This window comes from Oncorhynchus mykiss, chromosome 23, assembly GCF_057628025.1.
Source record: "Oncorhynchus mykiss isolate SJ-2025 chromosome 23, ASM5762802v1, whole genome shotgun sequence".
Lineage (NCBI taxonomy): Eukaryota > Metazoa > Chordata > Actinopteri > Salmoniformes > Salmonidae > Oncorhynchus > Oncorhynchus mykiss.
The window spans coordinates 25,125,917-25,141,785 of record NC_143044.1 but is presented as its reverse complement, the minus strand read 5'-3'; the positions used below and the strand labels follow the sequence as shown (position 1 = coordinate 25,141,785).

Sequence of the window (15,869 nt, the reverse complement as noted above, 5' to 3'; positions counted from 1 at the left end):
TTGGACACATGGTTTCTCCCCTATATCAAATGGAAAAGTACGAGCAGCTGGCAATTGCGCACCGAATTCCACGCAGGACACCAGGCGGACACTTGGAAAATGTAGTCTCTTATGGTCAATCTTCCAATGATATGCCTACAAATAGCTCATTCCTTGCGCAATCACAGCCATATAAGGAGACAATGGAAAACAGAGCTTCAGAAATTCTGCTAATTCCTGGTTGATGCATCATCTTGGTTTCGCCTGTAGAATGAGTTCTGGGGCACTTACAGACAAAATCTTTGCAGATTCTGAAACTTCAGAATGTTTTCTTTCCAAAACTGTCAAGAATATACATAGTCGAGCATCTTTTCGTGACAAAATATCGCGCTTAAAACGGGAACGTTTTTTATCCAAAAATGAAATAGCGCCCCTAGAGATCTAACAGGGGGCTGAATCATTTTGCACGCCCAATTTTTCAGTTTTTGATTTGTTAAAAAAGTTTGAAATATCCAATAAATGTCGTTCCACTTCATGATTGTGTCCCACTTGTTGTTGATTCTTCACAAAAAAATACAGTTTTATATCTTTATGTTTGAAGCCTGAAATGTGGCAAAAGGTCGCAAAGTTCAAGGGGGCCGAATTCAAGGTACTGTAGTTAGATGGGCTATGTACAGGTGCAGTGCTCTGACAGCTGGTGCTTAAAGCTAGTGAGGGAGATATGAGTCTCCAGCTTCAGTGATTTTTGCAATTCATTCCAGTCATTGGCAGCAGAGAACTGGAAGGAAAGGCGGCCAAAGGAGGAATTGGCTTTGGGGGTGACTAGAGAGATATACCTGCTGGAGCGCGTGCTACGGGTGGGTGCTGCCATGGTGACCAGTGAGCTGAGCTAAGGCGGGGCCTTACCTATCAAAGATTTGTAGATGACCTGAAGCCAGTGGGTTTGGCGACGAGTATGAAGCGAGGGCCAGCCAACGAGAGCGTACAGGTCGCAGTGGTGGGTAGTATATGGTGCTTTGGTGACAAAACGGATGGCACTGTAATAGACTGCATCCAATTTGTTGAGTAGAGTGTTGGGGGCTATTTTGTAAATGACATTGCCAAAGTCGAGGATCGGTAGGATGGTCAGTTTTACGAGGGTATATTTGGCAGCATGAGTGAAGGATGCTTTGTTTCGAAATAGGAAGCCGATTCTAGATTTAATTTTGGATTGGAAATGCTTAATGTGAGTCTGGAAGGAGAGTTTACAGTCTAACCAGACACCTACGTATTTGTAGTTGTCCACATATTCTTAAGTCAGAACCGTCCAGAGTAGTGATGCTGACCGGCGGGCAGGTGTGGGCAGTGATCGGTTGAAGAGCATGCTTTTGGTTTTATTTGCATTTAAGAGCAGTTGGAGGCTGCGGAAGGAGAGTTGTATGGCATTGAAGCTCGTCTGGAGGTTAGTTAACACAGTGTCCAAAGAATGGCCAGAAGTATACAGAATGGTGTCGTTTGCGTAGAGGTGGATCAAAGAATCACCAGCAGCAAGAGCGACATCATTGATGTATACAGAGAAGAGAGTCAGCCTGAGGATTGAACCCTGTGGCACCTCCATAGAGACTGCCAGAGGTCCAGACAACAGGCCCTCCGATTTGACACAATGAACTCTGTCAGAGAAGTAGTTGATGAATCAGGCGAGGCAGTCATTTGAGAAACCAAGGCTGTTTAGTCTGCCGATAAAAATGTGGTGATTGACAGAGTCTAAAGCCTTGGCCAGGTCGATGAATACGGCTGCACAGGAATGTCTCTTATTGATGGCAGTTATGATATTGTTTAGGACCTTGAGCGTGGCTGAGGTGCACCCATGACCAGCTCTGAAACCATATTTCATAGCAGAGAAGGTACGGTGGGATTCGAAATGGTCGGTAATCTGCTTGTTGACTTGGCTTTTGAAGACCTTAGAAAGGCAGGGTATGATAGATATAGGTCTGTAGCAGTTTGGGTCTAGAGTGTCTCCCCCTTTGAAGAGGGGGATGACCGTGGCAGCTTTCCAATCTTTGGGAATCTCACGATACGAACGAGAGGTTGAACAGGCTAGTAATAGGGGTTGCAACAATTTCGGCAGATAATTTTAGAAAGAGAGGGTCCAGATTTTCTAGCCCGGCTGATTTGTAGGGGTCCAGATTTTGCAGCTCTTCCAGAACATCAGCTATCTGGATTTAGGTGAAGGAGAAATGGTGGGGGGTTAGGCGGGTTGCTGTGGAGGGTGCCGGGCAGTTGACCGGGGTAGGGGTAGCCAGGTGGAAAGCATGGCCAGCCTTAGAGAAATGCTTATTGAAATTCTCAATTTTAGTGGATTTATCAGTGGTGACAGTGTTTCCTAGCCTCAGTGCAGTGGGCAGCTGGGAGGAGGTGCTCTTATTCTCCAAGAACTTTAGTGTCCCAGAATTTTTTTAGTTTGTACTACAGGATGCAAATTTCTGTTTTAAAATGCTAGCCTTAGCTTTCCTAACTGCCTGTGTATATTGGTTCCTAACTTCCTTGAAAAGTTGCATAACACGGGGGCTATTCAATGCTAATGCAGAACGCCACACAATTTTTGTTGTGCTGGTCAAGGGCTGACAGGTCTGGAGTGAACCAAGGACTATATCTATTCCTAGTTCTACATTTTGTGAATGGAGCATGCTTATTTAAGATGGTGAGGAAACTACTTTTAAAGAATAACCCGGCATCCTCTACTGACGGGATGAGGTCAATGTCATTCCAGGATACCCCGGCCAGGTCGATTAGAAAGGCCTGTTCGCTGAAGTGTTTTAGGGCATGTTTGACAGTGATGAGGGGTGGTCGTTTGACCGCAGACCCATTACAGATGCAGGCAGTGATCGCTGAGATCTTGGTTGAAAACAGCAGAGGTGTATTTGAAGGGCGAATTGGTTAGGATGATATGAGGGTGCCCGTGTTTACAGATTTGGGGTTGATCATTTGTGTGAGGTTGAGAGCATCAAGCTTAGATTGTAGGATGGCAGGGGTATTAAGCATGTCCCAGTTTAGGTCACCTAACAGCATGAGCTCAGAAGATAGATGAGGGGGCAATCGATTCACATATGGTGTCCAGGGCACAGCTGGGGCAGAGGGTGGTCTGCAGGCTATCTCTGAAGTAGATTGCAATACCGCCCCGTTTGGCAGTTCTATCTTGGCGGAAAATGTTATAGTTAGGGACGGAAATTTCAGGAGTTTTGGTGGTTTTCCTAAGCCAGGATTCAGACACGACTAAGACTTCCGGTTTGGCAGAGTGTGCTAAAGCAGTGAATACAACAAACTTAGGGAGGAGGCTTCTAATGTTAACATGCATGAAACCAAGGCTTTTATGGTTGCAGAAGTCAACAAAGGAGAACACCTGGGGAGTGGGAGGGGAGCTAGGCACTGCAGGTCCTGGATTAACCTCTACATCGCCAGAGGAGAAGTAGGATAAGGGTACGACTAAAGACTATAAGAACTGGTCGTCTAGTATGTTCAGAACATAGAGTAAAGGGAGCAGGTTTCTGTTGGGGTTACATAAGCCATCACATAATTCATCCATAGGCTGTACCTGAGTGTTTTTATTAATGAGGGTTCTATCCACTGGGCTGGGGTCTGGTCCTGCAGACGTTACCACTGACTATCTTCCACATGATAAATCATTCTCCTGTTCAGGGATGACTCACCCCACACATTTGAAGGGACATTACACGATTTTTCAAATTCATATTCATCATCTCCAGGAGCACCCCAACATCAATATATTTGAGAAAGGCATGATCCTCTCTTTTGTAGTCAAAAAGATCAATGAGGAGAAGTGTTTACGATGCCATCATCTGGGGTGCATCACGTGATTTTATTAATCAACTATGAGTAGACAAAAGTAGCCAAAGGTCATAGTTGATTAAAATCATATGATACACCGGATGTCATCGGAAACACTGCCCTTTTCACATGTGTTGAGGTGGTGCTTGATATGATAAATATGAATAAAAAAATTGACATTTCCCTTGACCCTTTTCTTCACACTGGTCAATAAACTCTGCTCCAATACAGAAGACACTGGGACTGGAGTTCAGGCATAATCAAGAGGCCAATAGTTAATACATGTGATCAATGTTAATTTGGTGCATATATGACTAGAATTATGTTTATGAGATACAATGTTTATGTTTATGAGATACAACCTGCCATACATGTTGTTTTCATTCTGGCCCCCAGATGGCAATAATGCCCTGTAGCTCAGTGCAGTTCACAGACCGTGCTTGCTGAGAGACCATGTTTGTATTAGTGGTTGATAAAAATCCATAATGTGTAACTACATTGTATGTACACTTTATCTTCCTATATACACTAACTACCATGTAAATACATAGGTATTAGGCACACAGCCGGTCACATGAGCATTATCCCTGTGAAGTTGATTGTTTTGGGGTGATTTTTAGTCCCTGTAGCTGGAAAAGAACATCAGCCATCTGTTCATAACTAATCCTGTCTATTTTTACAGACTGATATTTTCTTCTGCAATCAGAATTTGTGTGTGAGTAGTGCAGCATTATTCCTAAAACCACTTACTGAGAAACAGATTTTCAGCATTTTTTAGAAACTTATACAGGGAAATCTGGTGATATATTTAGATTGAGTAGCCAGGGTCTTAGCTGAATATTTTCAGCCCTGCGGAATATCTGTTAAAGTGTGCCGTCAATGAAGGCTAACATGACCTTCCATACACAGACACCATCAGCCCAGCAACAATCCATACATGGCCAGGGCATCCATTCTAGAATTTCTTACAAATCCACAGAGTTCTTAGAATCTTCTATTTATTTGACTTCCAAGGCATTCTAGGGATTCTCTGAATTCTTAAAACCTAAGATGTATCTGATGGCCATGATACACAAGTTATTCATAGCATTAGGTAATGGAAGACACTCATATGCTTCTCCGTTGGAGTGCCTCAGAAGTAGAGGATGTGTTGTGAAGTGAATGGAAGAAGTAGCCAACCTCTCAACTCTTATTGTAATGTTGCAAGTAATATGGTCAGAAAATAAAGGGATAAGCTGTGTTGGAAGTGCAAGGAAAGACATATTGCTGAGCAAAAATGTATTTTAAACCATTTCTGAAGACTTTAGGCAGAATACAAAGCAATAAGACAAGGGTTGGTGTAACATCAGGAATTGAGAAAATATAAACTCAGCATAAAAATAAATGTCTCTTTTTCAGGACCCTGTCTTTCAAAGATAATTCATAAAAATCCAAATAACTTCACAGATATTCATTGTAAAGTGTTTAAACAGTGTTTCCCATGCTACAATTAATGAACATGCACCTGTGGAACGGTCATTAAGACACTAACAGTTTACAGACGGTAGGCAATAAAGGCCACAGTTATGAAAACTTAGGACACAAAATAGGCCTTTCTACTGACTCTGAAAAACAGGCATGAGGACTGCAGATCTGGCCAGGGCAATAAATTGCAATGTCAGTACTGTGAGACACCTAAGACAGCACTACAGGGAGACAGGATGGACAGCTGATCATCCTCGCAGTGGCAGACCACGTGTAACAACACCTGCACAGGATCGGTGCATCCGAACATCACACCTGCGGGACAGGTACAGGATGGCAACAACTGCCCGAGTTACACCAGGAACGCACAATCCCTCCATCAGTGCTCAGACTGTCCACAATAGGCTGAGAGATGCTGGATTGAGGGCTTGTAGACATGTTGTACAGCAGGTCCTCACCAGACATCACCGGCAACAACATCGCCTATGGGCACAAACCCACCATCGCTGGACCAGACAGGACTGGCAAAAAGTGCTCTGACAAGCCGCAATTTTGTCTCACCAGGGGTGATGGTCGGATTCGCATTTATCGTCAAAGAAATGAGTGCTACACCGAGGCCTGTACTCTGGAGCCGGGATCGAATTGGAGGTGGAGGGTCCGTCATGGTCTGGGGCGGTGTGTCACAACATCATCGGACTGAGCTTGTTGTCATTGCAGGCAATCTCAACACTGTGCATTACAGGGAAGACATACTCCTCCCTCATGTGGTACTCTTCCTGCAGGCTCATCCTGACATGACCCTCCAGCATGACAATGCCATCATCCATACTGCTCGTTCTGTGCGTGATTTCCTGCAAGAAATGAATATCAGTGTTCTGCCATGGCCAGCGAATAGCCCGGATCTAAATCCCATTGAGAATATCTGGGACCTGTTGGATTGGAGGGTGAGGGCTAGGGCCATTCCCCCCCAGAAATATCCGGGAACTTGCAGGTGCCTTGGTGGAAGAGTGGGGTAGCATCTCACAGCAAGAACCGGCAAATCTGGTGCGGTCCATGAGCAGGAAATGCACTGCAGTACTTAATGCAGCTGGTGGCCACACCAGATACTGACTGTTACTTTTGATTTTGACCCCCCCCCCCCTCCCCTTTGTTCAGGGACACATTACATTTCTGTTAGTCACATGTCTGTGGAACTTGATCAGTTTGTGTCTCAGTTGTTGAATCTTGTTATGTTCACACAAATATTTACACCGTTTTTCAGTTTGCTGAAAATACATGCAGTTGACAGTGAGAGGATGTTTATTTTTTTGCGAAGTTTAGGTCTGTTCCCTTTACAAAACTGATATTTCTAGCCTTAAAAAATATTAAAAACACTAATTTTATCTACAGTTGAAGTCGGAAGTTTACATACACCTTAGCCAGCTACATTTGAACTCAGTTTTTCACAATTCCTGACATTTAATCGTAGTAAAAATTCCCTGTCTTAGGTCAGTTAGGATCACCACTTAATTTTAAGAATGTGAAATGTCAGAATAATAGTAGAGATAATTATTTATTTCAGCTTTTATTTCTTTCATCACATTCCCAGTGGGTCAGAGGTTTACATACACTCATTAGTATTTGGTAGCATTTCTTTAAAAATGTTTAACTTGGGTCAAACATTACAGGTAGCCTTCCACAAGCTTTCTGCAATAAGTTGGGTGAATGTTGGCCCATTCCTCCTGACAGAGCTGGTGTTTCTGTCAGATTTGTAGGCCTCCTTGCTCTCACACATGCTTTTCAGTTCTGCCCACAAATGTTATATAGGATTGAGGTCAGGGCTTTGTGATGGCCACTCCAATACCTTGACTTTGTTGTCCTTTAGCCATTTTGCCACAACTTTGGAAGTGTGCTTGGGGTCATTGTCCATTTGGAAGACCCATTTGCGACCAAGCTTTAACTTCCTGACTGATGTCTTGAGATGTTGCTTCAATATATCCACATATTTTTCCTCCCTCCATGAAGCCATCTGTTTTGTGACATGCACCAGTCCCTCCTAGAGCAAAGCACCCCCACAACATGATGCTGCCACCCCGTGCTTCACTGTTGGGATGGTGTTCTTCAGCTTGCAAGCTCGCCCCCTTTTCCTCCAAACATAACTATGGTCATTATGGCCAAACAGTTCTATTTTTGTTTCATCAGACCAGAGGACATTTCTCCAAAAAGTACGATCTTTGTCCCCATGTGCAGTTGCATGCCGTAGTCTGGCTTTTTATGATGGTTTTTGAGCAGTGGCTTCTTCCTTGCTGAGCGGCCTTTCAGGTTATGTCGGTATAGGACTCGTTTTACTGTGGATATAGATACTTTTGTACCTGTTTCCTCCAGCATCTTCACAAGGTCCTTTGCTATTGTTCTGGGAGTTTCGCACCAAGGTACGTTGATCTCTAGGAGACAGAACGTGTCTCCTTCCTGAGTGGTATGACGGCTGCGTGGTCCCATGGTGTTTATACTTGCGTACTATTGTTTGTACAGATGAACGTGGCACCTTCAGGCATTTGGAAATTGCTCCCGAGGATGAACCAGACATTTGGAGGTTACAATTATTTTTCTGAGGTCTTGGCTGATTTCTTTTGATTTTCCCATGATGTCAAGCAAAGAAGCACTGAGTTTGAAGGTAGGCCTTGAAATACATCCACAGGTACACCTCCAATTGACTCAAATGATGTCAATTAGCCTATCAGAATCTTCTAAAGCCATGACATAATTTTCTGGAATTTTCCAAGCTGTTTAAAGGTACAGTCAACTTAGTGTATGCAAACTTCTGACCCACTGGAATTGTGATACAGTGAATTATAAGTGAAATAATCTGTCTGTAAACAATTGTTGGATAAATGACTTGTGTCATGCACAAAGTAGATGTCCTAATCGACTTGCCAAAACGATAGTTTGTTAACAAGAAATTTGTGGAGTGGTTGAAAAATGAATTTGAATGACTCCAACCTAAGTGTATGTAAACGTATGACTTCAACTGTATATAGCAAAGCAATAAGCACCCACCCACCTTTGAACATGCAGGTAAGTGTTGGAACTCAACCTCTAATTTACAGTCATCGTCACAGGGGTTTATAGTTGATTCAGTGACGGACAAACCTGTGGATGGATAACAATGAAAGTGAAAACCAAAATAAACCAAAATGGAGAGAAGATTGAATACTTATATGTATGAAGATTTGATTTTCCCTTTTGGACTTCTGTTTGCTGAGAAGATCATGTTTCAACATAGGGAAGAATAAGATGCAATAGCTTGTTGGCTCCACCACTTGGTAATCAACAATTCCAGCATTCCAATCTTGCTGGACAGGGACATCTGAATCTAATCATTATCTTGGCATGAGTTTGTGAGCCTAAAGTGTGACCAGAGAAGTATTGAACACTATTCCTGCAGCCTACAGGGTTTGAGTTTGACCTGGATAATATAAACAGTGTTTCTTCGCTGCTACTTGCTATTACAGGCGTGTGTCCCCCAAGAAATATGGATTCAGAGCTAGCCAAACTCCTTACAGATCCAGCTGAATTCCATTTTAGCATATGAGAATTACATGTCGCATTGTCTAAATAGAGAATGTTTAACCATGCTGTGGATCAGGTGGAAATGAGGTTCAATTTTCATAAAATCCCCAGACCCCCTATGAAAAAGTTGGACATTTTTGTCTCCCCCATGCCACTTTTATTTTTAATGCGTGAAATGACTTTAGCTTGAGCATTAAAGGATTACTTAATTTCTTTAGACTTGGCTCTTTTTTTCAACTACCCTAACAGTAGTCTATGGGACAGGAGATGGTCATTCACCATTCAGATTTGTTTATAAAAACCCTGCTAAACCAGAAAGTGATGTGAGCAATCTCACCATGTTACACTTTTTGGGCCAAATCACATCTAACTTCAAAAACCAAGTCATACAATTTTGGACATTGTGAGTTTGCCCTGATCACTCCAATTGATGTTGATTTGCAATGGTTTCTGAAACAAATCTGAAGGTGAATGACAGTTGCTCCATAAACTACTTTCAGTTCATAACCAAGTGGGAATGTGGTATTTACCACTTAAGACTGAGAAACATCTACGTAAACACCCTCCAACTGGTAGTTACTAGTGGGAAACTTGTCTATCATCCCTGAGCTGATAGTCTTCTCCCACATGCTGGCCTCTGAGGTCACCTACTAAGGGAATTACCTAGATAACAGCATTTTCTGCAGTTAATGCAACAGCAAAACATTATTTATAAAAATCAATCTATTAATATGGTTTTTGAACACGATAATTTGTTTACAAGCATGATAGCTGTACTTTTAATTTATGGTTGACGCAGCTTGTTGGCCATTAGCCAATTGCCATTTCTCACAAGTTCAAAGCACGTGAATGCATCCAACTGGTATTCACGACTTCACAACTGGTGATAACCACCTTCCCACTTATGACTACTCAGCAGACCTGGGGTGCATTCAGTTAGATTAAAATATGCTACATTGCGTAATGATTCCACAAAATGTTCAACGTTCTTGAACATTTTCTACATTTGATGGGTGTGGTAGGATGTGACTTGAAGCAATGAGTGATGTATTTAAAGGCTGACATGCTGACAGCTTTTCCCAACCCACAGCCCAAACCCTCCCAGTTTTACAACTGGTCGTTCAGAACAGCTGAATTTCTGTTTAATTGAAATTTGCATTATGTTTTTTCGTACTGAACACAGACATTGGTTAGACTAAATGTGTATTTGAGTATTTGTTAAATACATTTTAAAAAGTGTTTTTGAGTATTTTGAAATACACAGCCCAAAACTAGTACATTTATTTGAGTACTTGAATGCTTATTTGTAAAAACCAAATAGTCGACCAAATTGTATTTTAAAATACTTACTTCAAATACTATTTTCTAATACCTGGGTTAAATGCATGGGAGTGTATTTGAGTATTTTCAAATACTTTTCAAATGTATTTCCAAATATATTCCAATGTTCAACCTCTTGTTTTTTTTTTCAAATAAAGGTTATCTGAATACGTGTCGTGAAATGTAGTTTCATTACCTGAAATTGTTTTTAAAACCAGGTCTGCTACTCAGTGACTATTTGATCTGATTCACAACCAACATGGTATTCATCTTCTTGGTTGCTGCCTCTCTTCAATTAATTTTGGCTGCACAGCAATGTGGTAGGAATGTATGAATCTTGTTGGTACAGGTGGCACACTGGTAAGAATTGTTCCTATCATATGTATATTTTGCAATGTAATAAAACAGAAAACATTTTAAATTAAAACAATATGATATAATATAATATTTTTTTTTATCTATATCTAAATATATTAATTTATATGTATATCAATGTCATCAAAAATCTCCTCTTCATCTCACCAAAATGGTTATGTTGGATACCAAAGAAAATGTTTAAGTGGCTAGAACAATGTTTGCTGAGTTGGTTGTCACTTCTGCCTCTGCTTCAATGTACTGTATCTCTGATACAATGTATCACAGAAACGTTTGCATGCAAAATAAATTATCCATTGTCATCTTTTCCGCCTGGAATTTCAGAACGTACTACGGAGCACGCCCATTGAAAAATCAGGTGTGTCTTGGGGTAAGGCCCGCCCCGTTTTTACCTTACATGGCATTGTATGGGAATTTGATTGACAGCATGCAGCAGCTGCTGAACAGCCCAGACATGGCGGAGGATACAGTGTAAGTGGGGAACGGCGAGAGAGTTACGATAGTTTGCCTAGCAGTTCAGTCGGTTTAGTGCTTTATAGAAAAAGCAAATGTGTCAGGCATGTTTTCTTCGGAATAACACAAAAATGGACGAAGTTGCCAGACGTAAGTAAGCTGGGAAAATGTATATCTGTTTAGTGCAGTTTACGGTCGTAGACAACAAATATGGCTTCTTGTGCCTTTTCCTATTTGTTATAAACAACTGCTCTCCCATGCCATTACATGTCATGGCTGTAATGCAAAATTCATACAAGTGACAATTAGGAAGTTAGTTCCTTGTTCGCTTATCGGGCAGGGGGTCATTTTGGAGAAATAAAGCCGAGGATACGTTAGCTAAACAGACTGCTAGCTAGTTAGCTAGCTACGGAACTGAAGCGAACGGCAATGGAGCCAAAGCACAAAGAGTTGTTAGAACAATTCCACCAAAACTTGCTGGACTCTATAACAGACGCAGATCGACTGATAGAGTTACTGATACTCTCCGGTACTCTGAGCCAGCTCGACCGCTTCGAACTGGACCAAAACTGCTCTTCCAGCGCGGAGAAAGTGGACCAGCTTTTGAAGATGCTTGTGAACAAGGAAAGCGACCATTTCCTCGAGCTGTGTGTGGCCTTGGAAAAGGCGTACCCTGACCTGTATTCTGCACTCTTTACCAACGGCGGTGGACCCGTGGACCATTCCTCCGGTAAGTCACCATGCACGCAAATGTTGGATGCATGCTTGCTACATTCCTCTACACAGCCTTTGAGATATTGAACACGTTTTACGGCTACCCCAAGTCTCATAATTCACTTACAGGGTGGTCACCCGTGCAATACTTCTATGGATAATTGACTAGATCATTCTCATTTATATTTATTATCAGAGCATGTTTACGTTAGGGATGTTGATATGCCGCATTCGAAGCAAGAACTTGGACTTTGCTAACAACCTAAAATGTTACCAAAGTTCCGTTTCAGCATCACATTGTTCATTCCACAGCAATATTTAACATTAAAAAAGCTAGTAATCACCAGGAGAGGCATAGATGCCACAGGCTCTAAAACCAAATTCCATCACTATTTGCTTCATGGGAGTGAGTGGACTCTGCTACTCTGTGGCTAGGCAGTAGATGAAAAATTAACACGCTTGCCAACCCTCCCTTTGAATGAGAACGGTTTCGTAATTTAGCAGATGCTCTTATCCAGAGCGACTTACAGAAGCAATTAGGGTTAAGTGCTTTGCTCAAGGGCACAATGACAGGTTTTTCACCAAGTCTACTCTGGGATTCCAACCAGCGACCTTTCGGTTACTGGCTCGCTCTTAACCTCATATTTTATTTATTCCAGACACACTTCAGAGACCTCATGTATCCAGGCCCCAACATGTTCGGCACAGTTGCAATGTGTGCTACATAGCCTGTAGTAAAATCATGGAGTAGCCTACATATACCTATTCTACAATGTAAAGGATACAGATGGGTCTATTTCACTGTATTTAGGTTTCAGATTTTCCATCAAACTAATTTGTTCTTTTACTTTAGATTTATTAGTGGAAATTAAATGCAGTAGGGTAATTCCATGGTAACAGAATTACCCTGACTTTTTCATAATGTATTCCAACCAAAAAACATTGATTTCAAAGTTTGATCAAACCATATAACTCTATGCACAATGACTACTTTTAACAATTTCCACTGACAATTTTATAAAAACACATGTACAGGAAGAACTGTGCAGATACTACGTTCTGTAACAGAATAAAACTGCTGAAGACAATTTTACCATAATCATGTTACCAAACTATGCACCTGCACTGTTATTCTCGTAAAATATTTTATTTACTGTGTAAATTGTTTAAAGTAGTCATTGTTCATAAGGTCCTGTTGTGGTTTTTATCTCCATATTAAATCATTTCCGGGTAACAATTTAAATACCTTACTGTTTTCAATTAAAATGGTCAATAATAACTAAAAATAGCTATTGATGGCAGAGGTTTGGGACCCTCTTTCTTATTGGTCTTTTAACTAATCTGGTTATGTCATCAGGCAGGCCAAAACGCCATCTATACCAAAACAGGTTGAAATTTCAAGCTGTCTTTTCAAACAGAGCTTATACTAAAAGGGATATTTCATCCGCGTAGTGTGGAAATACATATAAAACACAGGAAAATACTGTTTTTGACTGCAATGGGTCTTTAATCGTTGAAATCTATGTTTGATTTTTTAAAACTTTAAACGTATGTTAAAAAACATCTCCGCATAATTCCATGGAATTGCCCAGTAGCCTATTCTAGGTAGGTATAGATGTGCACAGCAATCTCCCAAGTTGTCATCAATGGTTTGCAATACTAATATCATGTCTTTGGATGGAAAAACAAATTACAAGTGCTTCCTCTTATGTTATTTGCTCACAGATAGCCTGAATTGTTTCTATGGAAACGCTCTTGCGGCTGATGTGACGTTTCATATCGACCCTTGCGTGGTGTGCGTACGTATAACCATGCTTAAGAATCCATAATATTGCGCCAGTCATATTCTCTATTTTCCATGTACAGTAGTGGGCCTATAAGCCAGTAGTATACTATACCCCCAGTTATTGTCCTACGAGACCATTAAAATGTCTGTTAAGACAGTGGCTGTGTGGGGAGAGGAGAGGCTAAATCGAGACAGACTCAAGTCGTTGTATTTATCAGGAGTCTACTTTATAGGCCTAGTTTGGTCATCTGAAAGACTATGACAACTTTCATTATGAAGAGTGCTAACACCAGTCTTAAGGTCTCATTCCAGGTCACTCATCACACCGGCATGGATCACTCACTGAACCACATTCGGTACACTTGCAACATTTGCAATTTGCAACCTTGGTGTATAATGCTGTAGACGAGGGGAGCAGCAGCAGGGCTGTAGGTATGTAAACTTGCCTGCGTCCCACAAGGCACCCTATGGGCTTATGGGCCCTAGTCAAAAGTAGTGCACTACATAGAGGATATTGTGCCGTTTAGGGCGCAACCCTAGTGAGTTCATGGTGGTTATTCACCAGAGGATTAGCTCTACGCTGCCTGCCTGTTGTAAGCTCTCTCTGTGAGACGTGTATTATCATGCCTCCACAGCCCTCTCTTCTGTATTTTCTCCTGCTCCCTCCCGGCTGCTGCTGCTTCGACACAGACAGAGAGAGAGCGTGGCAGGCAGATGTAGTGGAGAGGTATTTTTGAACACTTTTCATTATCTTTAGTGCAGCGATTCAGGCTGACGCGATTACTGCATTTAACCAGGCTGCCTGGCTGGTGAGAGAGTGGAGATGAGCCTCCTCGTTGCTTCAGGCTGAGAGGGAAAGGGACCGTAGAGATGAAAGACTGAGCTCCAGTGCGTGTGTGTGATCTGCGCTGATAACAACCTGCTCTTAAGCCATTCTCTCATACTGGCTGCCTTTGCCTTTACTCACTGGCAGGTTTCCTCTGCCCTTCAATGAGAGACACACACACACGAGACACACCCCTATAACTTAACTGCACACACATACACTTGCATGCATGTAGACAGTGACAGCGGGGATGGTTCAAAGCAGGGTTCTCCCCCCCAACATGGCTGCTGTAGGAAACCGAGAGAAATATTGTCACGTTTATTTTATGCACTATTTATTGAATCTAAATCCAGGCATGTCACATCATTGCACAAAACACAGCGCCCTAATTCCACATTTGTTTATCATGTTAATTATTTTAATAAGATATTAAGTAAATTTATCCTGTCAGTCCATCAAACTGCCAATATGATCATTTTTATTTAGTTAATATGAGAATATCTTGCCTATGTAGACTACACCTGTATCAGTGCTTTGCCGATAAGAAACCGTGCTAGAGCATTTCAAGCTGATTTAATTCATACACATTGCAATAATCAGAAACAATTTCATTGCCTTTACTTTGTCTTATGCAGTGCTTTGACGTTAGACTTCTCTTAGACCTCTGCAGTGCTTTGTTGTTTCACCTATAGAGTAGTTATACCTGTAACTCTACTTACGAACTGTGACATTGATTCAAACACACACAAAGAGGAAGGTGTGACGCAATGCTCCTTGACAGGATGCTGTGTTTGCGTCCACTCAAAGTCCTACTCCCTCCCTCACTGTGTGTGTAGAAGATGGGCCATTCCCTTTGGGTGACTACTATACCTCAAATCAGCTGAGAGCTGTGTGCACTAGGGCTGGAGCAATTACCGTACAACTGTGTAACCGACGGTTATGGGTGAAGACTGTCATGAAAATAAAATAACCATTGAATAGATAGACTACAACAGGCTTAAAACCTTGGCAATTTGACTGGTAAACTCATTGGTACACACGCAATGGCTGCCTGGTCTTGTGATGCAATAATTCCCATTCAAATGATATTAACTGATGTGGCTCATGCAGTGGAATGTATTTTTTTTTGTAATGCGAGTTGAATCAACCAATCACAGCAAATTTTAGCGCGTATTTTACTAGCTGCTTTTCTTCTATGGGTACACTTGCAATGGCCGCCAGTCCACCAATTCTGGCGTCATTGACCTGAATGGGGAGGAAATGTCTTCTATTATTTATATGGCAGCACATGCAGTCAGGAGTGGAAGAGAGGAGAAAATGTACAAATAAAAAATACTTTTTTAAACGTGCAATCTGCAGCAATCGCTCCACCATTTCCTGGTTGCGAAAATTCTAATAGCCTAATTTCAGTTTGTGACGAAACAAGCAATGCATAGTGTTGAGAATTATTGTACCATCTAAACTAGAGGTTGACCGATTATGGTTTTTCAACACCGATACCGATTATTGGAGGACCAAAAAAGCCGATACCGTTTAATCGGCCAATTTAAAAAATATAAATGTATTTGTAATAATGAC

At 41.6% G+C, this 15,869-nt stretch overlaps 1 protein-coding gene across 13 annotated transcripts in view; it reads left to right on the top strand.

Moving 5' to 3' along the window:
* Nucleotides 1-10,905: 10,905 nt before the first annotated feature.
* The window catches only part of dlg5a (discs large MAGUK scaffold protein 5a), a 62,156-nt gene continuing 57,192 nt past the window's right edge, over nt 10,906-15,869 (top strand). For 11 of the 13 annotated variants that reach the window (XR_016491009.1, XR_016491008.1, XM_090217162.1 and 8 more), the window contains exon 1: nt 10,912-11,695. Coding sequence is in view for 11 of the 13 variants with exons in the window: in XM_090217162.1 (XP_090073288.1) it covers nt 11,395-11,695 (301 nt within the window). In the remaining 2 variants the exon portion in view is untranslated. Of the gene's footprint in view, nt 11,696-15,869 lie in introns of all 13 variants that reach the window. The other 2 variants (XM_090217164.1, XM_021580816.3) reach the window with 2 other exon arrangements.